General features: G+C 41.7%; 2 protein-coding genes across 3 annotated transcripts; one reads left to right on the forward strand and one right to left on the reverse strand.

Annotated features, from left to right (window-relative positions):
• Positions 1-10038: 10038 nt before the first annotated feature.
• LOC146387254 (uncharacterized) lies at positions 10039-12758 on the forward strand. The gene is made up of 5 exons (XM_084928725.1): positions 10039-10246; positions 10867-10938; positions 11351-11414; positions 11639-11712; positions 11799-12758. Exons 1-5 carry the CDS (start codon positions 10196-10198, stop codon positions 11868-11870), a joined length of 333 nt encoding a protein of 110 aa, XP_084784851.1. The 5' UTR covers positions 10039-10195; the 3' UTR covers positions 11871-12758.
• Positions 12759-13067: 309 nt separating this feature from the next.
• On the reverse strand, positions 13068-21176 carry slc45a1 (solute carrier family 45 member 1). 2 transcript variants are annotated; one of them, XM_084928721.1, is made up of 10 exons: positions 20997-21176; positions 19959-20399; positions 19757-19849; positions 18626-18850; positions 17597-18501; positions 17340-17493; positions 17053-17229; positions 16730-16935; positions 14958-15183; positions 13068-13781 (listed from the first exon to the last, which is right to left on the reverse strand). In XM_084928721.1, exons 2-10 carry the CDS (start codon positions 20377-20379, stop codon positions 13753-13755), a joined length of 2436 nt encoding a protein of 811 aa, XP_084784847.1. In that variant the 5' UTR covers positions 20380-20399; positions 20997-21176; the 3' UTR covers positions 13068-13752. The 2 variants fall into 2 exon arrangements, with proteins under 2 accessions (XP_084784847.1, XP_084784846.1); XM_084928720.1 differs by having other exon boundaries at positions 13068-15183.
• Between the last annotated feature and the right edge of the window lie 1541 nt (positions 21177-22717).

Raw genomic sequence — 22717 nt, forward strand, 5'->3', positions numbered from 1 at the left:
CTTGCCCTTTAGCTTTTTTTCTGTTGTCGCACATATCAACCATTTAACATCAGTCCCTTTTTCCACTCGGTCTGTTTGGAAGTGAAGGGAGACCAGGTACATTAACATATTATTTTCACGTGAGTCGGTAATATCAACAGCATTTAAAAAAATCTCTTTGATCCCCAGTTTGAAATGTCTCCTTATCCAAACATCCTGCATCAAATCTGTGTTCGGGGCAAATATGGCACGTACTGCAGAGAGCAACTTCCACTAGCGGAGAAAATAGAAAATCAGGATGTGGGATTTATTTAAAGAAATATATTTGAACTCAGTGAAACAATAAACAAAGATTTTTACTATATTTAGATTTTAAAGGTCACACTGATGCCACTGTGCTTTTTTTTTACTTCGTGGGCTGAACAAGGCAAAGGGGGGTAAGTGAAGAAAAGTGTACCTGTCTGTACAAACAAGAAAAGACACAATCAGGTCATTATGCTAATCATCTTCAGTTTTGTGGGGTTTGTTTTCTTTGTTTGCTTTAATTAGCCTCTCAGCTAAACCTTTCTTTCCTTATTTAATTTGACAGTAGCGATTTGGTAAAGTGAAACTGCTACTCCGTAAACATAAATGACTGATCAACTAGTGACTCGGTTTGCTCAAGATAATCCCCCTGGTGCAGTCTTAACTGTGTCTATGAAAACAGATTATGAGAGATAAAAAGTGGTGCTGTGGCAAAGCAGAGGGGTGGTGGGAGATGAGATGGAGGAAGGCTGCTTCCTTTGACATTCGACTCTCACTTAGCCCCCTCCGCTGCCAAGAAATTCTCTGTGCACACGGCTCTCTGCATTGCCATAGAAACCTTCCTTTTAATCACAACAGAAACCTCATTTCCTGCTCCTGACAAAGAGTCCTCATTGCCTGTAGAGACCGCCCTGCATCAGCCATTTCCAAAGCCCACCTCCTTCTTCAGATCTCAACCTACCAGCAGCAGCCCTCCCTTTTTTTCTTTTTTTACCCCTCCTCTCTTTATAAGCACATTTTCCACCTTTTCTTCTCCTGTAGCTCAACTGCCATTTTATAGGTCTTTACATTTTTCTTCATCTCTCCTTTTCTTTTTTTTACTCCATTTTTTCCTTCTTTTTTTTTTGCACTCTTTGGTTGAGGCTATTTTATTCAATTCAACTCAACTTCAGTTGGATTCAAAGATCTGTTCCTAGAAACACCTACAACACCCAAAGTCATGCAAACGAGAACATGCAGGTACATGTGCTATTTATCCAAAGTTGCATCTGGCAGCTACGTGCTTCTCCGTCTTCAGTGTGTGTCCAGGGCCCCATCTTTATCTGTTCCTCGTCTACAGCAGCCGATGTCCTCTTATGGCAGTAATTGTGTTCCTCTCAGTTCCTCTTCATAATAAAACAAAAACACTGTTTAAAGAAACCGGGATTTTAAGTTCTGGTCAACTTTCATATCACAAAAGACTGAACTGTTCTTTAAAAATCTGCTCTGACTCGCTGACCTCACTCTTGCTCTGGGGGCAAACTGTGTTGGAAGTACAATGCCTTGTTCCCGCCGACTATTACGGGACTGTAATCTGGACCAGAAAATACCCCTGTACTCTGTCTGCGCTCTGCCCTCCACCTCCTTCTCCTTTTCGCTCTTATTTGTTTATTTGGGAACTTTGCCAGGTATTTCCCCAGTCAGTCAGTCTGTCTGCACCCACAATGCTCCCTCCCCCATCGAAGCACCCCTCTCACTCACTCTCCCCTCCCCACCAGTGACGTTGCTAAGCAACCAGCCACCATGAGAGCCGGTGCATTTCTAGCCAATCAAATCACTTGAGCCTATATTTCAAAGCGTCGAGGAAACGAAGATGATATCAGCTTTTAAAATAAAGCCCTTCTTCATTCGCGTGGTTCACACGTTGCACGATAGCTGCAGCTTCTTCTTACTGCGCATGTATGCCTCTGAGGACTGAGCTTTCAAGTGCCGGTGTCCCTCCTGCAAGTGCCGTCAGGCCACCGCTAGGTGGCAGCACGGCCGGTTCTCTGCTTACCACACATGAGCGAGTCTTTTTTTTTTGTACTGCTGTTGCTAAGCAATCCTGATTCTCATACCTTACCTGTGAAACATTTGTGATTTCTTTTTTTTTTCTTTTTTTCTTTTTTTTACTGATGTCCCTGACACCATTTTGTCTTTGTTATCACCATTTTGCAAAGCACACCTATTGCCGCACAATAAAGAGCTGCTCAACATCCGAGATTTTAACCCGCCAGGCTGGGATATTGTTGCAGTTCAGATATGTGTGCAGATAAACCCTGCGTGTTTTCTGCTGAAAATGAATGAGCTTCGGGTTAAATATTAGCCTTTGACAGTTTCAGTTGGCTTCATCTCATCATGCAGAAGGCAGGAAATGTGCTCTTGAGTGATTAGGCCTGCAGCTCTCGTCTTCCACTTTACCAGCAGTGGAGAGATCTGTGTTTCTTGTTCCCCATGTGTGCAGACCTCTTTCTCTTTTGATGTTTTACACATCATTCAACTGATCAAGTCTAATTTTTTTTTTCTCGTTACCACTGATTTGTTTTGCCTTTTATTACTCTCCAGCCCCCCCCCTTCCTGTCCCCCTGTGTGCAAGTCCCTCATCTCAGCTTTGGTTGCCGTGCAGATGGCTCTTTGTTGGTGCTTCACAATGGGTCTAAGGTCAGTGTGCCTCTTGCCATCCACATACTCAAAACTTCTTCACTCCAGCTGTCTCGTGGCTTTATTTGCAGTTCGTCCGAGCTGATTTTCTAGCACACATCATCATGTAAACTGTTATATTGTGTTCTATAATAAAGAGGAAGTCATAAAACCACACATGTAGCTTAGAGATAGCATGGACATCCCAGTCTGCGAACACGTGAGCCGTTATGATCTCGTTTGCCGTAATTGCACTACACCGAGATCCTCTATGTAATCACCATAGTGCTCCTCACATTTGATGAATCTTAAATGACATGTCAGTTTTAGTCGTGCTGGCTTTTGGAGGATCTCTGAGACAAACCAGACATCAGAATATCAGATCAGCCAAAGAAATAGAAATGCAAATCTACCATCTGCTCTGTGATCCCAAACTACCCCGTGTTCATCACTCAAGAGCCAATGTAATAGTTACAGACGGTTTTTACCAGTAATATAGAGACAATAAGATACTTTGTTTTCAGAAGAGTAAACCAAGAAGCAGTGGGGCAAGCTCTCACAGAAAGATAAGTGCAAACAGCACCTTTGAAAAGGGATTTTTCAACGGCTAATCTGCTAATCCCTCAGAATAAAAAGGAGATTAACCATTCTAATCTTTGACATCTTTAGAGAAACATGAGGCATCTATAATGATAATGTAAAGCATTGTATTGGATGCAGGTTACACCAGAAGTATAAAACAAAATCTGTGCAAGAAATCGCCAAGTTGTTCAGTGTGCAAAGAAAACATTTTTTTAAACTACCGGGCCCCGCAAGGTTGAGCAACAGAGCCATGAGGTCTCGAGGCCAGCGTGAAGCAGTAAAGAGCAGGTAGAGTGAAAGGCGGGAAACTAGAAGGAGGAGGAGCATTACTTGCAAAGCAGCAGGAATTACTGGAAATTTCCACTTTTCTCTGGCGACAGTTACATGGGTGGAGCTACAGAGGTGAAATAAATAAGGTAGACGAGTATGAGTTAAACTCAAGTGGTGAGGGTGGAGGAAAGCATGTCCTCCACCTTCCACTGTTAGATGTTAGGTTTAGGAAGCCCAATATGCATTTTTGTAGATCTTCATAGTATACCAGTGCTCTCAGTTGTTTTAACTTTACCTGCAGCACGGTTTCCTGTTTTATGTGTACGATCTCATAACAGATGTAAACAGATGTTTGCATTCTTTCTTATAATGCTTGTTCTGTCATGCATCCTTTTTGTTTAGTACTGCACTGACAGAAAAATGCCAGCATGTCCTGCTGCTTCTTCACTGGAATAATAATTTCTCAAAAATGGCTCCTATGTTCAGTTTCTGATAATTATTTGGAAAAGAAAGCAACAGGAAACTGTGGAGGATTACACAGCAAACAGAGACATGTTTGCAGACAGATGACTTACATGAAGAGTTCCTGATAAACAGAGCACAGTGTCCTTGCCTCTGTACCATTATTACAGTACATCTGCACATCATATCAGTCGTACATTTGTTCACTCATTGATTTTTTTTGAGTGCTTTTAGGCGTCAGATGCACACCATAACCATTAGCGTACCCCAGGTGATCTCTTTTTGCCCATCAGTTTTCTAAAGCACGTTCACCAGCCATGCTAGCTGGGAGATGTAGTTCTCTGGTTTTACTTTCAGGCCATGCAACAACAAAACTAGCTGATTAGGTTTAAAGAAACAATCATGGTTCTGTTTACAGTACACTCTTTTAACAGTAGTTACCACCTCTTTGAGGGCTTATTTTGCCCAAATGTCTGATCGCAGTATTTCCTAATCTCATTCATTAATAATGAGCCTCTAAACCATTTAATCCTCTCTGTGGTAGCTGTTTTCCCCTCACCTGAATGGGATAAGACACCTTTTACTGAACAATAAAAATGTGTGCCTCAGTTTAGGAGAACCTAATTCTTATTTCATTTACTGCACAGTTTTTCATTAGATATTATTTCAATAGCAACAGTGTTTGTAACATGTAGTGGGTTTTTTCTTTTATAGCAGAACATCATTGCATCATAATCATCACACAAAGGGATGGAGACATTCATTATCTGAATTATGTTGAATTAATGACAAACACTGCTTCACATGAAAGCACACAGACCAAAAGAGAAAAAAAAACTCTACATCTGCCTTTTTCCAAATGTTTGAAGTCTCCACAGACTAATGCAAAAATAAATAAATAAAGAGAACTGCAAGAACCCTGAGAATATCCAGCTGAAGCTCTGGCTTTTCTGTGCCCCGGCTTTCATATAATTATTCTGTAAACTGATTGTAAGCTCTGTTTTTTAGACATTTATTAATACACACTGCACTGGATGTTAAGGTATTGCTACAATAAAAAACATTATTGTAGTGGGGCGGTGGTTTAATTCCTGGCTCCTCTAACCTGTATGTCAAGTATCTTTGGGTAAGGCTACTTGACAGATGTTATCATACAGGTTACAGTCTTCGGCTGTGGCTTAGACAGTAGCTACTTAAGAAGGATGCCTGCAGTTATTATTACAAAACACAGTATGAGTTTTTCCACCACTTGGTCCACCTTTAATCACGGTGTGCTGGCTGGTGCTTCAATAACTCAGAGACCTATACTACAGGGAACATTAGCTTCTGTTAGGGACGCCCATGCTCACAGGTGAACGGGTAAAGAGAACATATTATACTGGAAAAGCACAACTGTTTCAGAAACACTGATCGCAAACTCAAAACAAATAGATTTGGGCGTGGAAGGATTTTTCCTGTAATGGAGTATGACATGTTGCAGCGTTGGAAGTTACAAAGCTGACCCGCTTTCTGACATCCAAGACAACTACAGCTTGTACCGTCTTATCCAGTGACCAGAGAGGATTACCAATGACAAACTGGACGAGAACAAAGCAGGAACCAACAGCCACACATATCCTGAGAAGAATGTGGAGCTGGTTTCGCCACACCCCGAGGAAGCCTATCAATAACATCACTAGGCGGGCTTTAACCTGGAATGCACAAGAGAATATATGGTGTAAGGTGCTAAGACCAAAATCCAGAGCAGACGCCCCTGTGTGGATTTTAGGAGAAGATCGGAGATGAGTGTGCTGGAGGAGTGTTGTCAGTGGCCTATGCACCACCGATGAGAGATAGTTTCCAGAAATCTTTTGGCAAAACTACAAGTGTACAGGTTGTTATTTTTGTCAATGGTCAGTATATATGCTGTTAATTAAAGACCACATTTTCTCACATTTGTTCCATGACTGGGCACTTGACTCCCAGTGAGAAGTCAACTTTATGTTGTCTCTATATTCTATATAATCGGCAGCCAGTCCATGCGGGACACAAAACAAAAGAGCTCAGTTTGCCCCCACCAATTTCTCCAATTATCAGGACCCTTCCCCCCGCCTGATCCTGAGTTCTGCTCCATGATGAACCCCACTTTGTTCTTCTCTAAAGTGCTGACATTCCACAAGTCAGGTCTGTCCTTTGTCCACACGAAATTACCGGGCTGAACTAACCTGAATTAACCTGGGCGACTTCCCATCTTTTATCTTACAACCTCCAACCCCAGCAGGTAACATCTTAGCACTCAAACGAATGTTTCCCCAGGCAAGGCTGAACGGGTACAAAATATTTAATTTATTTTCAAACATGAGTCACAGTGAACACAAAGAAGCTTTTATGCAGTATTACTTTCTGTGGTCTCAATCATTTTCGGTGCCATAAAAAGTTTTCCTGCGCCTGTGGAAAGTATGGTAAACACCGTTCATGGCAAATAAGAGGTTTATGAAAATCACTGCATCTCTGTTTTAGTTTTATGCTTGACTGTCCTCTTTGAGCTCCAGGCTGGTCTTTTCTTTTACCTGCAGAAAGCACAAGCTACCCATAGATAGATTTTTTTTCTCTCTCTAGCATATTGTTGGCACGTGGAAACATGTCGAGGTAGGCAAATGAGAAAAAAAAAGACAGGAAATGATCTCACAAACACCTCCCCTCTCTCTGATTGCTCCCATTTTCCAGTTGCAGAAACAGAGTGAGTAATGCCTTCTGCTGCTTTTCAGTCTGCTCCACTGTTCCTGCCATGGATTCACACTAGCTTTTGCACACACTGAGCTCATTACATTGTGGATTCCTGCTTCGGTGCGCTGGATTCTCTTCTCCGTGGTCATTCATTTCCCAAATCCAAGGACACTGGTGTGATGAATGCCTTTTTTTTGTTTGCAGCTTTGGGCATGAATTTTCAACCTCGTTGTAAAAATTAATGCTCTATCAATACAATCATCTGATACCTTGTTTAATATTTATACCATCTAAATGTCCATCTTTCACACATTAAATTGGCAAGACCTGTACAGTTACCAGGTAATGTTATAGAACAATAAACTTAACATAATTTTAAAAAAAAATCTAACTTACATGAGACGGAAAATGCATTTTTAAGTAGCAAGCTTGTAGACCGAAGCACAACCCTTTGATCTTTCGCAATGTAATTACACTCTTCATAATTGTGTTTCAGCCGAATGTGAGGTGAATGACAACATAAAGCCTGGAGGCTTCTTTAGAATCAGTGGCTTGAATGTTCGCATGCACAGAGACGATAACTGAGGCAGCATGGGATTAGATTTTAGAAGGTCTTAAAATTAGAGGGTGAACATATAGTTGTGTTGAGAAATTCTGCTAGGGTGTGTTGAAACAAGCACAAGACACAAACATTAGTAAGACTTTCTAGAAGTGTTTGAAATTCCAATGACAATTATACATTATGTGAAACACATGCAAATATGGCTTGTGAAACGGCGCAAACGAGTGGAAATGACACCACATTAAACACAATTTACAAATGAATTCTGTGCGAGGTGGTGAAGGCCGGTGAAGGTTAAACAGCCTCAAAGAGGAGGATTTTTAGCTGTGAGTGTAATGGCACATATGTGGAGATTTTACCTGAGATAAAAATATTTTCCTTTGTATTCAACTGACAGTGAAGCAGTGACCAGATGTAGGCTTAAATTACAGACTTCGAGGCCCACAACGTGGTTTGCTACCACTTCCTTTGGTTTAACTGCTCGATGAGCAACTGCAGTGATGGCAAAGTAAGTTCATCTCAGAAATATTCTGAAGTAGAGCGCGTATAGTTTGGTTGGAGACATCATGCGGCAGTACCAATTTTTTTTTTCTCTTAGTCAAGAGGAAATATAATTAGAAATTAAAATATAGCACCTCATATCAAACTGCAGACAGTACTATGGCAATAATGACACCAAAATCCCTCCACATATGTCTTTCTGAAGTTTTTCTTTGGACATTGGCTGCTTTTCCACTAATTTTCAGTCCAGTCCTTCTACCTTCACCATTTTCAAAGGAATGTTTTTTGTCTGTTAACACTGACCTATGAATCATTTCAACATAAAATGACTTCTAACTAAAGGGATGTGTAGATATGACAGACAACTTAGCAAAGAACCCATTATAAATTGAATGTTAGGCACTTTGTTACTAGCAAGCTGTCACAAAACACAGTTTGACAGACATATAATAGTATTTTCGCACCAAGCTGATCCCCAAAGAGCTGTTAGTGGAAGGCTTGACATATCTTGGCATGGTATGCATGTCTGTGCCAAAACATATTGGAGAAACTGAACAAGTTGAGCACAGAAGAAGAAGAAGCAGCAGGCCTAAAAAGTTATCTGGAGGTGACAAACAGCATCTGAACGTCAAAAAAGACCAGCAAAGATCTGACGTGGGACCTGAGAGATACCTCTGGAGCTTCAGTTGATCCATCTACTGTTCACTAAAGCCTCATTAAAAATTGCTTCATTCTTTCAATGTGTCAAAAAGATGAGGTATGTCAAATTACACAATAACTGGACTGAAAATCAGTCACAACACGTCTCATGGAGTGATGCATCCAAATTTGGTTTGGGGCTGCATTTCAGGCAGTGGAAAACCTCTGATTGGAAATGGCTTCCGTTTTCAGCATAACAATATTCCCAAGCATGCTGCCAATGCAGTAAACGCATACCTGGATATAAAACACACAATGGAACACTATCAGTCATGAATTAGCCTCCCCAGAGCATGGACCTCAACGTTGTTGAAGCAGTGTGGGATCATGTTGACAGAAAACTTAATAAAAGGCAGCCAGCATCCAAAGAAGAGCTTTGAATGTTCTGCAAGAAGTCTGAAGAACTACTCCTGAAGACTACTTAAGGAAATTAGAAGAAAGCTTGCCCAAGAGAGCTCAGCCCTTGTTGAAGAATAAAGGTGCTCATTACCAAATATTGACTTTCAAGCTTGCTACAGTTGTACAAACTCAGTTTTTGCCAATTTTATTTTAAATATGAGCTCATGCTCGCTCTATATTTTCCCACTAAAAAGGAAATCTGTATTTTTATTTTTTGACAGTGTAATAAAGGTTACAACTTCATGTGACAGCTATAAAGGCTTTCACACGACTGTAGGCACACCACACTCTATTACTATCTTTTATAAGCTCACAAATCACATACCACATACAATGTTTAACTGATCTCCCCTCCTAGCTTATAAATACATACTGAGGCAGATAGCGGTTTGTACATTTTTTAAAGTACTAATTGATCATCTTCACTGTTTTCAGTAAGAAAAACAAATAAAAAAAACCAAAACAAATAAAAATGTCACTATTCATTCAATAGTTCGACAAGACATTCAATTATAAATAGATACAGTCCAAATGCACAGCATCTGTGGAAACAATTAAACTTTCATTTTAAGATGTATGTTAGGCTCTAGGGTTGCGGGGCATAGTGTTGCTGTTTAGATTATAGTTGTGGTCTTAATTAATTAAGATGTGTGTTGAAGTTATTGAAACAGAAGTGACTTTGATCGGGTCTTGTAAAGGAAAAAATGAAAGTGTAAGAACACTCAGGCGTGAGCACATTTCGTTAAAAATGTTAAATATAGAAAGGAGGAGTGGCCGTCTGCTTTCAAGCCCGTCACATTATTCCTTTTTGCATGTAATTTGACACCACATCTCTGCGGAGAAAGAGCGCTGAGACAAAAGATATTGCCCTGGGGTCTTTCTGTGTATGAATAAACTTTTACAATCCATCAACTTGAAACAATATTAATAAATAATACATTCTTATTGATTATTATAACTTTCACAGTATTCATTGTTCATATTTAAGTGAAAAAACCAAACGCAAAGTGAAGGGCAGTGGGGGGGGGGGGAGAATTATGGTGTAGTGCAGCGCTTTAAAAAAATTGACCAATCAACGGTGAGATAGACCAGAGGTGGGATTCGTTTTCAAGATTGAAAAGATACTCATCCAATCAAACATCCCGGTGGTTGACATTGTCCAATCAGGTGTAGGATGGAGCCGCTGTATCCAACGAGAGTGGATTTTCAACGAGCTCGAGAGAAAAGCGGAGACAGGCAGACATCGTTTCTCTCTCAGCGTCTTTGGACTGTTCACACGGAGGCGAAGAGACGAGAAATAATTATTCTTTAGATCGGGAATATAATTAGCTAAATTAATACACAAAATTAACCATGGCCGACACAGCTGTTGACACAACCGCCACTGCAGAGGTTACAGCCAAGGTGCGTTTCATTCACCTTTTTTTCCCCTTTCTTTTTTTCTTCTCGGCTGAACCGTCGTGTTGAAAGATTTAGAAAACTTGTACAAGTTGTTACAGTGTTTATGTTTCTTTAGCTAACTACGGCTGAACAAGTGAGTTATATGACGGCAGCAGCAAAGCTTGTAATTAACGTTAGTTCATGTAAGTTAAACCAGTAACTTGTCTTAAATATCACATGGCGAAAGCCATACTTCGTGGAGGCGATTCATTTAGCAGTTTTCAGCATCGACGACTAATTGCTGTGACTGGAAACTGAAATGTGTGTGATGTGGTTTGGCTTAAAAATGTCTTGTTAAGCAGACAAAGCGGCACAAACGCTACAGCTGGTGGAGCGGAGCTGCCGCTGTGGGCGGGAAGCCACAGCACGGTTTACACTGCTGTGTAACTGCGCGGCATGGGGGTGAAAACGACCAACATTCCCGCTTAGTTTTAATAAAAGAACACAAAATTAATACCGTTTTCATCGTGTGTTTTTTTTCTTCTTAATCTCAGCTCGTAATCAAACTCGGACGTGGGAGTAACATTTGGCACTTAACTCTTTTTCTTAACTGAACATTGATCAAAGGGGCTTTTATTTTGTAGGAGCTGAAAGAGAAGAAAGAGGCAGAAGTGGAAGAAAAGACCGATAACGGGGACGCACCTGCCAATGGCACAGTAAGTTGGAGCCGAGAGAAGCAGCCTCATGGCCTTTTGTCTTAGCGCCCCTCATCATGCAGGTGTCGCTGCACCCGCCTCCCCCCTCCTGTTCAGCTGCTCTCCACACTGTGCTTTGTTTGGGTTGTGAAATGGCAGATGTTCGCTAGCAACCCTCTGGACGTCTCCATTGGTTTTTCTGTACTCTGAGGTTTCCCAGAGCTTGGTAGCTAATCCTCTGGGAGTGTAATAACAGCTCACTACACATTGCCTTTTAAAGAATCCCCAAAGGAGCCTGTACATGCAAGTCTGTGGGAGCATTATTTAAAATATGCTCGGGATGCCTTGTTATTCTGCAAATAATTTGTTTACATAATTGAAGGTCAGTCATTGCATACCCTTACCAGACTGATGTTTCCTCTGCTTCATCCAGAACGGTGCTGAACACAGTGACAAAGTGGAAGAAACCACAGAGGAGGAGCACAAGAATGGGGAAGGTAAGTTAATTTTAAGTGCTACTAGTGTTTTCTGAAAGATTGGAATTGCAACTATATGTGTACTGTATTCAGATTTTACTGATTTGCCCTATAATTGTTTCTCTTGTGTGGTACTGACCTCAAAATCTTCCTTTTTTAATACAAGTGACTCTTGATATGTTTAAAGAAGAAAATGCGCTGGAAGTGAGAGCTGTAATTTCTGAAGTGACAAACTGTCCTTATAGGGAATGCAGAGGAGGCGCCCCCTGCTGAGGAGACTGATGCACAGCCTGTGAAGCGTGCTGCTGAGGAGGAGGAGGTGGGTTGTCTTCGGGCCTTAAGTATACAAGTTTTAGTCTTGGTTTTGGCCTTTGCTAATATGACTCTTCTTCTTTTTTCCATTAGGAAAAGGTGGAGACAAAAAAGCAGAAGACAGAGGAAAATGGGGATTCAAAAGAGGCAGAAGTGGAGGCTTAGGTCTCTGTCCTGCTACTTGTTTGCAGCACTGTCTTACCAGCCTGGTCAACATCGTGTTGTAGAGCTTGTGCTTTTTTGTATCTTTGGAGAGAAATTTCGTTTTGTTTGCTCCCATGTTATCACATTGCACTGGAGTCTTGAAACATAGTGGCCCTGCATCCTTTTTTTTTTTTTTTTTTTTTTTTTTTTTTTTTTTTTTAATGAAATGTTATTTATTGGTCTTTAAAATGAGCTCTTTTTTTCCTACTTGTACAAATCGGGCCATGCCATGAGATCAGTTTTTGTTTTTTTAAATTTCCTGAGGTTTGATATCAGTATGTTAGAAGCACAATCTCTATTATGTCAGTGCTGACCAGATGATTCATACATACAGGCAGCTGCTCACCTCCAAGGCTCATGTTGACCTCTCAGATACACTTAAAGGACCAAAGATAAGTTTTAAGCAGGGGATAATGGACAGTTGTTAGCATTATTAGTTAAAAGGCATAATATTTTGTGTTTGAGCTGCTACTTAATCTTTGGCTGCCCTGTTAACATAGCAGATGGTGCAAATGAATTAGAGGGGCTCTGTCTTGCACCTCCATGATTAGATAGTTTGACCCCCTGATTCCCCCCAAACTCCCCAGTTCAGTGGAGGCAGGATTTTGCAATGTTAATTAACCCCTCTTAAATCTTAAAGCTTTGGTCATTTGTTCTGTATGCATTCCACGCAAGTTTGTACCATTTATACTTTGTTTCTCTTACATTTTCAATGAGTGTTATGTTATGGTTGGGTAGCTCAGTTTTGTGTACAAGACTGCCTTTTTCAGAACCAGAATGACATTCGGTTACTTCAGCCACTGCTTTGTATATTCTGATTAACAAATAAATTGTCTTTTTACTTAAGAATGTCTTTCGTGTGTGTTTATTATCTGTTAATAGCTCATCATCTGTGCTTTCTTTAAAAAACAAAACATGGTTTTATAAGTGGATGATGTCACTTGACCTATTTTTTCTTAACATGGAAAATGGCTGGCTTAGATGCAGGAAAGAGGAATAATTTCACTTGGTAATGGAAAAGGGTGAACAGAATCAATGGATTACTTTCTTGTGTACACTTGCTCCCCCATGTGGTGTAGTTGGGAAGTTCACCCCATCATTAAGGGAAGCTACAACTGACATGGCATGCAACAAAATAATTGACACAGGAGTCAAGCGTGGCAAAAAAATGATCATTTTAGTTTTAACTTAACCCTGAATAAAAGTAGCTTTTACAGTAGCACTGCTAATACTGAGCAATAGGTGGTACCATGTAACACAAAAACTGTGTTTTATTTCTTTCCCAAGCAAGCTGCAACAGCATGATCCGCACATTTACTGTTTCCTCAGAAACGTTAGCGTGGCGTGCATCTGGTCAGTCCAGCAGGCTTTGATAGTAGGCAATTACAGACATTCTTCTGGGGCACCTGCATGTTGAGGTGCTCAGTCAGTGGAACCAATACAACGAAAATCTTGTTTGAAGCCCTGAAATCAGGCTTGGTGCCTGTGTTTGGCTGAACAGACAAAGCGTACCGTTTTGCCATGAAAAAATAAACTGCATGTACCAGTTTAGTGATGTAGATGGCTTCTCGATGGAATGAGGTTTAAAACGTCCAGCTAACAAACGAAAAGTCATCACTATACGTCACTGATGGACTGAGCATAGTGGAGCGGAAGCCTACAACCTTAAGCATGCGCCCTAATGATGACGATAAGCATTCGCCGCCGCTGGCTGTGAACCCCCACAGTCTTTTTTTTTGCTTTTTTTAAATGCTGTCCACCTTCAGGGTTACCCATCATTCACATGAGTCTTCTCTCTGTTTTCTCTTCTTCTGTTTTGTTCGGTTTCCAACTGATTGCTGATTCAGACCCCAGTTTCAACTTCTCCTCTTCCTGATAATGACAAGAATCACTGTCATTATTACAATGGTATGGCCAGGAGTAGGGTAACAGCTCACAGGGCTGTCCATGGCTTAGTGAGGGCCCAGACAAGAATTAGCCACCAGTACACATTTCTCTGTGTTTTTTGTACGAGTACGCGTGTCATCCTATTAGACACTGCTCTATGATGATTAAGTAGTTGACATTGTACTCCTGTTTGGACTCTTGATTAAGAGTCACCCAGCACCAAACTGTGAAATTTTGGGGATAGCACACTGGTTAAGTCTCATAATGACTGGATAGTGTGGAAAGTGTTGTTTGTATTTGCTGTTAAAATGTGGAGAATGTGAAAGCCTTCCAGACTGTGATTAGGCATAGTTCGCCTTCACGTGAATATTAAGTATGTGTTTGCTAAATTATGCAATGAGAGCTCTTGAATTAATAAAGAGGAATGAACGGTGAGCCTGAATGGCTACTGGCAGCACATTCAATTAGTCAGAAAATCGTGCCTAAGGTGTAGTATGCTAACTCAGAGAAACAGGCAGGTAGACATTCCCTTGGCCATATGACCAAAACAAAACGTTAACACAGGGCTTTAAGAGATTACACTGCAGCTCATGCAGACGTTAGGCAACTGATAAAAGGAAGAAAAAGAGAGGGAAAGCAGTGGTTAGCTTGCGCATACTGGTAAACACTTCTATCCTAAAAACACCAACAAATGAGCAAGAAAAATGATGCAAGAGTTTGACAGCAAAGAATCAGACACAAGAACGGCTTATCTATACTCACAGGAGTCACTCAGAGTCACACACACATTCAGAGAGGTCACACATTCATTTGCAAAAGTTAGGAAAAAATGCATGGGCACACACACTGTATGAACACGCTGGTCATGTATAAACAAAGACTGGAGAGGTGGCCAATGTCTGTCTGTCTGTCTGTCTAGCTCTGAGAGGAGCAGTGCTAAATTGGTGTAAAACAATATATGAATCTGTGCTGTACAGTGTGCGGCAGGATTTACAGTGCGTCTGTCGCACTGTGAAGGTCAACACAGCAGACACTAAAGCAACAGTGCTGTGGAGTGAGTATGTGTGTGCGTGCGGTTGTGTGTGAGGTAAAAATAAATTTGTAAGAGGCTTTTCTAAATGTGCACCAATAGTGGCTGGGTCTCGCTTTCGGGGGGCTCACCCTCAGGGGGGGGCAGCTGGTACACCACGCAGAGAGAGGAGTACAGGCAGCCCACGAATGACATCAGGCTTGCAAAGTACATCACTCCCTGGGCCCCACCCACCAGGGAGGTCAGAGGTCCCATCGCCACAGAGACCAGGATCTGAGCCAGGAAGTACTGGCAGCTGAGCAGAGAGATGTCCACCCCCATCCCCCGTCTGGTCCCTTCCTCCGATGAGCCGCAAAACTGAAAGACACAATTGGTTTAATTACAGTGTGGGAACAGTCTAAGCACTGCAAGCAAGTACTCAGCAAACATGCTAGCTGGAAGGTGATGTTCTAACAGTGGACAAAGCAGGAAAACAAGTCATTTTACAGGAGAGGAGAAATCAAACACTCTTGTCTTTTTTTTTTGTAATGAGACTATGTAACTATGAAGACAGCTGCATGATGTCAACTCCATGTAAATCAAGTAGAAAAAAGTTTGTTTGTTTGTGTTTTAAATATGAACCTTTTTAAGTCATTTATGGTTATCTACATGTAAATTCTGCCTCATTTGTGCCATGATGAACTTGGACTGTCACAACCACTGCCTCTTTGCTCCCTGAAGAAAAGCATCCAGAGTAAGAGTTAGGAAATCAACTTATTCTTGTGTTGTATGTATTTTTTTTTAACTCTTAATAAATAAAGATTTCTTTGTTCTGATTTTTGATCTAATCAGTAAACAAATAATACAAAACAATCACTGAAAACAAAATTTCTCTCCAACAATGATATTCAAGAAGCATCTATGAAGGAAAGTGAGAGTGATTACTATTTTTCAAGTCTTCTTCCCATTGAAACATTTGCTGGGTAAAGCTGTGAAAGACTTGTGTGCTCATTTGTTTTCTTCTGACATTGCTAAATTAAATATGAAGCTATAGCCAATGCAAATTATACAAAGCTTTGCTTTGGATAGTGCTGTGGGAAAAGGTCCTAAAATCTGAAAATGGACCTTGAGCAGTTTTGGGTCCCTTAACTGGAAGTTAGATTCTAGATGCTTACACAGGCTTTTATTCTACAACATAAAATACATACCTAAATACTCAACTTCTTCTTCTTTTATCTGTCTCAGAGAAGGCGTTTCCCCCAAAAAATAGCTAAATGAAACTCCAGAACTTAACTTGATCACAGCAAAATATGAGAGGTTTGTGGCATAATGAGTTTATAGGAAAATCTACGCATTTTACAGCTTTTAAAAAAATCCTAAACTTTGAGTTAATTGGGAAAAATGATCTCGCTGAACAAAACTCATGTTCATTTCCCAGAAAGGTTATTTTCTGCAGTAATTCAAAAGGCCTAAAAATTAAATTGGCTCTTTGATGAATGAACCAGGGTGATGCTAATGTCTGGCAAAAAGCACCCAGAAAAGCACTCTACTGTAGAACGTCCAAGAAACAGTGAGACAGCAAATCTGCTAACAAAAAAGCTAACAAAATAGGACTTCCTGCAACTCTAAAGCTTAAAAAAAGCTGCTTCACAACAATAAAGTTTTATTTTTATATTTCATTTTTGTATGATTTGGAATAAAACCTCTAGTTATTCAGCTCAGAGGCAGATTTTATTACCCCCCTTTCTTTAACATTAAGCTAAATTAACTGGCTGATGGCTGTGGCTTCATAGCCATCAAACAAACACGATAATGGTAAGGTGATCATATAAATTTTGATCTATTCTTTTACGTTCACACAGGAAAAATATCATCCAGCAACTATAATTAGGTAATTGCTGGACTTATATATATCGATACTGACCTGAGGGCTCTGGTAGTATTCACACAGCAGAGAGTAAGGCAGCGTACATAAAGAGGAGAAGAGCACCCCGTAGGTGACACAGAGAGAAAGTACCACGTAGAGGTTGGTGGATAGTGTGGCAAGGCCGGTGCCCAAACCAAATGCCAAGTAGGCGAAAAAATATAGCGTGCGAAGAGAGAAACGCTCCTCTAGTTTCTCCAATATGGCTGAAAGTTGAAGAAGGGAAAGCAGAGAGAGGTTAAGTGTAAGACGAAGCAGTGCACAAATCCAACCAGGGTAAGGAATCACACCTGCCAGATGTGATGTGATGTGTGAGTACTTACCTGAGTAGAAAGCAGCACTGAATGCATAGATGCACATGCCCCAGCAGCCCATGCTGACACCAGCATTGTAGCGTTGGTAAGCCTCGGAGTCGTGGGGTGCTTTGGGATCTCCTTCAAACACAACCTCCCCCATGAAGTCAGTGTAGAAGAGCAGCATCCCTTCAAAGGACAGCCAGCCTAAAGCACAGATTGAAAAAAAATCACGCTTTTATGAAATTAAATGCAAAACAGGTTGATTATAAGGTTCGGCAGTGTAGAAAAAGAGATACTTTTTTTTTTTTACTCACCTAAAAAATGATTAGTGCATAAACTCCGCAAAGAGGGAGGCATCCTGTAGATGGCTATACACAGCAGCTTCATTGACATTTGGGATTCTCCACTCTCCACATTCTCACTTAGATCACTCTCATAGCGCACTCCATTGAGCAAAATGTTTGCAACCTTCATTGGAGGAGAAAAAAAAAACACATGACATCATGTTTAAAAAGCTCTGTTCTGGCTTCTCACAAAACACCTTCTGTCAGATTCAAAACATGCGTCTGACCTGCTGGCTGAAAGTCACTGTCCTCCTACGTCCATTCTCCAGCCCAACAATCTGTGTCGCCATGGGCTCTTCCATCAGCGCGAGACTCTGAGGTCGCTTCAGGATGCCAGCCGTGGAGCCCCGGTGTGACCCCGCAGCAGTCTGAGCCCCAGCTGTGACCTGAGATGCTCCGTGAGATTGTGCATCTCCAGCAGGCTGAGGCCCTTCTGCATCTTGTGCGTCCCCAACTGGATGAGACACCACATTGGCCTGGGTCTGTCCTGCACCTGCAGGGTGGTTCCCTGGCCCCTGCATGAGCCCGTCTGGGGGAGGGGAGTCCCCTGGAGGCAGTGGCACAGTGGTGGAGCTGGGGGGCAGAGCTTGTGGTGTCTGCTGACCTGTGTAGCAGTCTATGAGCACACTGTCGATATATGAGGTTCCTAATGAAGAGGCAAACTCATTAATGCCAGTGAGAGAGCTGTCCCTACTAATAAAGCTGCCATACTTTGGAGTGAGGGGGCTTAGGGGCGATATGGGGCTATTGAGGCCTGCACAAAGACGTGCACTTGCACTGCAAGAATGGGCCAAGGGGTCAGGATTACATGGGTGAGACTTTGAGAAATTGTAGCTGTAGAGACCGTCCTCGTCTTCCTCATCTAGTCCCAAATCTGGTCCAGGGTGGACGGGTGGGGAGGGGGGAAGAGGGAGGCTAGGGCTTTTCAGGCTGTTTTTGCTTGAGTTCTTGTTCGGCTGGCTCTTCGGTAAGGGCCGTTCAGGGATGCTCATTAGAGTCATGGTTGTGGCGATCACCAAAGTGATGCTCGTAAACAGGTATATGACCCGGAGTTGACCTCCCATTGACCTTCCAAACTGTGTCTGGTCCCAGTTGATGCCACCTACAATGTAGCCAAATCCACCTCCTAGTCCTGAGTAGAGAAATGAAACCACAAAATACTTGTAAAGCTAAATTTCTACTGTTTTCTGCAAAATTATCTCAAAAGGACATATGTTACAGCTTCAGCTTTCCCTGCTACAGAACTATTTTCCTACCTGCCAGTAACGCGTGGATGTTCAGTCCCCGATCTTGGTCCTCTGGGCTGCACACATCCATCATATAAGCATGGCTTGGGTTGTCAGCTGAATCAGCACTGAAGTCCATTAGAACCACACCACACACTGTCAGGACTATTCCCCACTTGTGATTTGATGCTGTGTCAGCCAGGACGCTCCCAATATCCCGTCCATTGAGAACCAGAGTAAGACCAATCAGTGCTCCTACAATGCAGAGCAGAAGAAGTGACAAAAAATTAACATGAGCACCAAAGCTAGATGAACTAGATGAGAGCTAGATGAAGGTGGAAGACCTGAATGTCTCCTGAACTCTGAGTTTTCCAATTTTTTGATGTAGAGCATAACAAATGGTTACATGTTTTTACTGGCTGTGTATAATCTTTGGCCATCAAAATGATGTGGCAATAAATTTAAAATAAAATTGTGATCTTGCAGTCAATATGGAGAAACAGTACAAGTTCCCAGGTGGATTGATTCTGAATTACATTCAACACAGAGACACAGCCAGTTATAACCATCGAATCTGAACTGTCTGGGAGTTTACTTGAGCTCTTTACTGAAAACCAGATGAAGAGTTGTGCCTTATGGTGGGATGTTTTTCACAGTGGTTTTATTTAAAATGTATCTGAGATGTTGTATGTCACACTGTACTAGCATGGCATGTATAGAGTGTAACAGAAAAACAGTAGACTGAGTAGGTATGTGTATAAGTTCCCCTGTGTTATGCTACCACACTTAGGTGCTTAGGTGGAGCACATGCATTTTGGTGAACCTGTGGCCAAGTTCCTATCTATGGTCTTTAGTTATGATTATCCAACCATGGTTTTATTTGAGCATTTTACAGGAATGAACTGCTTATTGATTGAGCTGCATCAGAGGAAATGCAGGATTTGCTTTGAGGCCACAACTGCTATGCTTTTGACCATTCTTCTACATAACAGCAATAAGAAACATGTTGTAATGCACTTCACAAAAGTGCTAACATTTGAGGTAACGATACCATATAATTGCAGATTATTTACCATTTGATCAACACTGTCACTTGCAAGCTACGCAGCTTCACATAATTGCATTTCAAAAACACTATGGTACTGCTTTAACTCGTCTTACCTATTGCCAAGGCAAAAATAAAAGGTCGTCTTCGCCCAAACCGGGATGTGCAACGATCACTCCATGCTCCTATGAGAGGCTGAACGAGGAATCCTTCAAGTCAAAACAAAATACAAAGTTAGAATCCATACAACTAGGATTCTTATTATACATTACATATGCCTGTACAGCAGCTAGTCTTCTACCTCTGCTGCTTACTTACCGAGAATGGGGCTAATAAACCACACCAAGCTGTAGAATTGATCAGGCAGGCCCATCTGTAAAAGCACTGGAGTCACATAAGCTGTTTCCATGGCGTAGCTGAATTCAATCCCGAACAAGATGCAGCCATTGAAGAGCAACTCCTGGAAGGTACGTCTCGGGGGAAGCTCACTGAGGTCCAGCTGGTCCAGGGGACAAGGTGTGTTGGGTGGCGGAGGAGGCGAAGGTCTTATCAGCTTCCTCCGCTTTGGCTGTCTTTGGAAGTTGTTGGCTCTGTGACTGAGGTGCCGAGTGGTGGAAGTTGGAAAGCTGGCAGTTTTGGGAAGTGAGCTCCTCCAGATACCTTCCTGAGCTGTGGAAAACCTCCCTCCTGGACTGGCCAAGAGGGGGTCACTGGGGGTGCCCATTCCTGGAGATGACATCTCTCTCAAGCCAGCAGCAACTGGGACATTTTAAAGGGTGATACCAATGATGAATTACAAGTCAGACATGCGCAAAAGTTTGTTTGGACTTGATTCAAGATCAGCACGGTCTAGCACAGCATTAACTTGGTGCTGCTAATGGTTATGTAGTGCGACCAAGAGGACACTGCAGTCATGTGCAGACACCGTCGGTGGGCACGACGCACTGCAACCAGTGCGCATGCTGTGCGCAAAGCCCATGTGCTCTGCGTGGCTGACTACAGCAGTGTACTATGCGGCAGCGCTCATGACGCCTGTTTCCATTTTAATTTTTCATGTAGGAAGCTCAAACAGGACACAATGTAAGCGGTGTGGATGTCAGTGACGGCTTTCAGGACATTCACAAGGATAACGCATCATTATCGCTCACATTTAATAGAAATACTTGACTGATAGCCTGCCGACCCAGAGCCTTTTTTTTTTTTATATAAGAGACATGATCCTCGATTGTTTCTTCTGTTTGCAATAGACTCTTAAGGTGACGATTAGGCAATCGATCTACTGTGTAAGAGGATGCACAGAAATATAAATAAATAAATAAAAAGCGTGCAAATTACGACGTGAAAGAGGATAATTACCTTTTCGGGGTGGCTCGTCATTTATTGCGGCATACTGTGTAGATAACCACAGCAACCTTTGTGATGTATAGAAACCGTAGTATGAATTACAGGAGTCATGATTGTTTTTTTGTTTTCCTTTGATGCAGTCATCCCCCCGCTCTCTCCTTCGTCCCTTCTCCTTTCCCCTCTCCTCATCCCCCCCCCTCCCTATCTGTCCCCCTCCCTTCGCGTCTTCCTCCCGGTCTCTCCCGTGACGTCACGCCCCTCCCTGCAACATCAGCACAGAGGACCCATCTATCTGCATACAGCACTACTCCAGTATGAGCCTAGTGCTTAGCAGCAATATTAATGTAATAATTATATTCCAAATTCAGGTAAACGGGTTAAATAAATTGCACTCCTTTTTCTTTTATAGGAAAAGAAATTCACACCTTTATTTTATCATATTGGTTATTCTTTGTTTAATTATGCATCCTTGAACTACTTTTTTATGTCTTTCCTGCTTTTTAATTGAAACTTCGACTTGCTAAGTAGTTTTTATTTTATTCAACTGTGACTTTTCCGATAAGAAAGCAGCAGGAAATCCGAAATAACCCACGCATATAAATGCAGACAGCTCAGCTTTTTTCAGTTTTCTGTGCGCATCATGAATGTGCTTGTATACTATTTTCCTGTCCACGATGTTTGTGCAGATCTTTCGCTTTTTTTTTTCAGTCAGATAGTCAAATGGTGTTGCATTGCTTCCTGTCCCTATAGCATGTATCCACAGCACATCAGGGTGTGGCCCATTGTGTGCACTGCCTTTTTAGTATGACATGTTTATGAAGGCTTCACATTGCCGCCGGTTGGGTAATACATGTGACACACCCACCAGAGCTAGAGTGAAATCCTAGGCTACATCAAAGAGTGTTGCATGCCCTTTCACACTGTGTCTATAAAACATGTCTTTCAGTCTAGAAAATGTGCAACCCCCCCACCCCCAAGGTGCTGCTGGTGCAGTTAGACCCCTCATTAGCAGTGAGTGAGAGGACTGTGTTAAAGGAAAGGTCAAATGGCTGCAGAACCTTTTGCTAGGATACACGTAGAGCTGTCATTACAAGAAAACTCAGGTAAACTGTAGCTGGCCTAAAGTCTCATGCAAATTCACACTTTTTTGCATTATGACATTTGAAAATGCCTGTTTTGTAAAACAGTACTTGTTCTGCATGAGCAGTCCCACCTGGATTAGATGTTTGGCACTGACAGAGGGAAATAATAGCAGATGGGGGTTTCAGTTTGGTGTGTCGTTGAGGCCGCTCCCAGATCAGCAGGTGGATGTAAGGCTGCTTTCTTTAACAGCTCCTTCAAGATTTAAGGAGTCGACCGCCCTTTATTTAAAATGGCAGCACGAAAGATAGCTCTGGTCCCTGCAGAAATACTAAAGTGGTTTTAGGGCCACCTCTGATAACAGGCTCATTATGTCTAATTGACTTGTAGCAGGTTAATCTGGCCTGTAGGATGTTCACCTTGGTACATGAGAGATGAAAACACCCCCGTAGGTATAGTGTATTAAATTTATTGTTACTGAGGTTGATATCTTTTTAATGAAATTGTTTCTATTTGGGGAAATGGTTAGATTGAAGGCTGATTTATTTATATAATCATTTCCCAGCAACAGTTGTTTGAAGTTGGTTTATATTGTAAGCTAAATATCTTAAAAGAGAGAAAGAACCCCCAATGACCCAGTGAGCAAATAATTG

The sequence above is a fragment of the Perissodus microlepis genome, chromosome 5, assembly GCF_051167445.1.
Source record: "Perissodus microlepis isolate ML-2025 ecotype Zambia chromosome 5, ASM5116744v1, whole genome shotgun sequence".
In the NCBI taxonomy this organism is placed as follows: Eukaryota; Metazoa; Chordata; class Actinopteri; order Cichliformes; family Cichlidae; genus Perissodus; species Perissodus microlepis.

Excerpts from the sequence above, each read along its gene's own strand:
- LOC146387254 (XM_084928725.1), top strand. The coding sequence starts at position 10,196 with ATGGCCGACACAGCTGTTGACACAACCGCCACTGCAGAGGTTACAGCC. Across the intron at positions 10,247-10,866 it reads CTGCAGAGGTTACAGCCAAG|GAGCTGAAAGAGAAGAAAGA; the intron begins GTGCGTTTCATT and ends TTTATTTTGTAG. Across the intron at positions 11,713-11,798 it reads GTGCTGCTGAGGAGGAGGAG|GAAAAGGTGGAGACAAAAAA; the intron begins GTGGGTTGTCTT and ends TTTTTCCATTAG.
- slc45a1 (XM_084928720.1), bottom strand. The coding sequence starts at position 20,379 with ATGTCATCTCCAGGAATGGGCACCCCCAGTGACCCCCTCTTGGCCAGT. Across the intron at positions 19,850-19,958 it reads GTTTATTAGCCCCATTCTCG|GATTCCTCGTTCAGCCTCTC; the intron begins GTAAGTAAGCAG and ends TTTGACTTGAAG. Across the intron at positions 17,230-17,339 it reads ATGCACTAATCATTTTTTAG|GCTGGCTGTCCTTTGAAGGG; the intron begins GTGAGTAAAAAA and ends TCTGTGCTTTAG.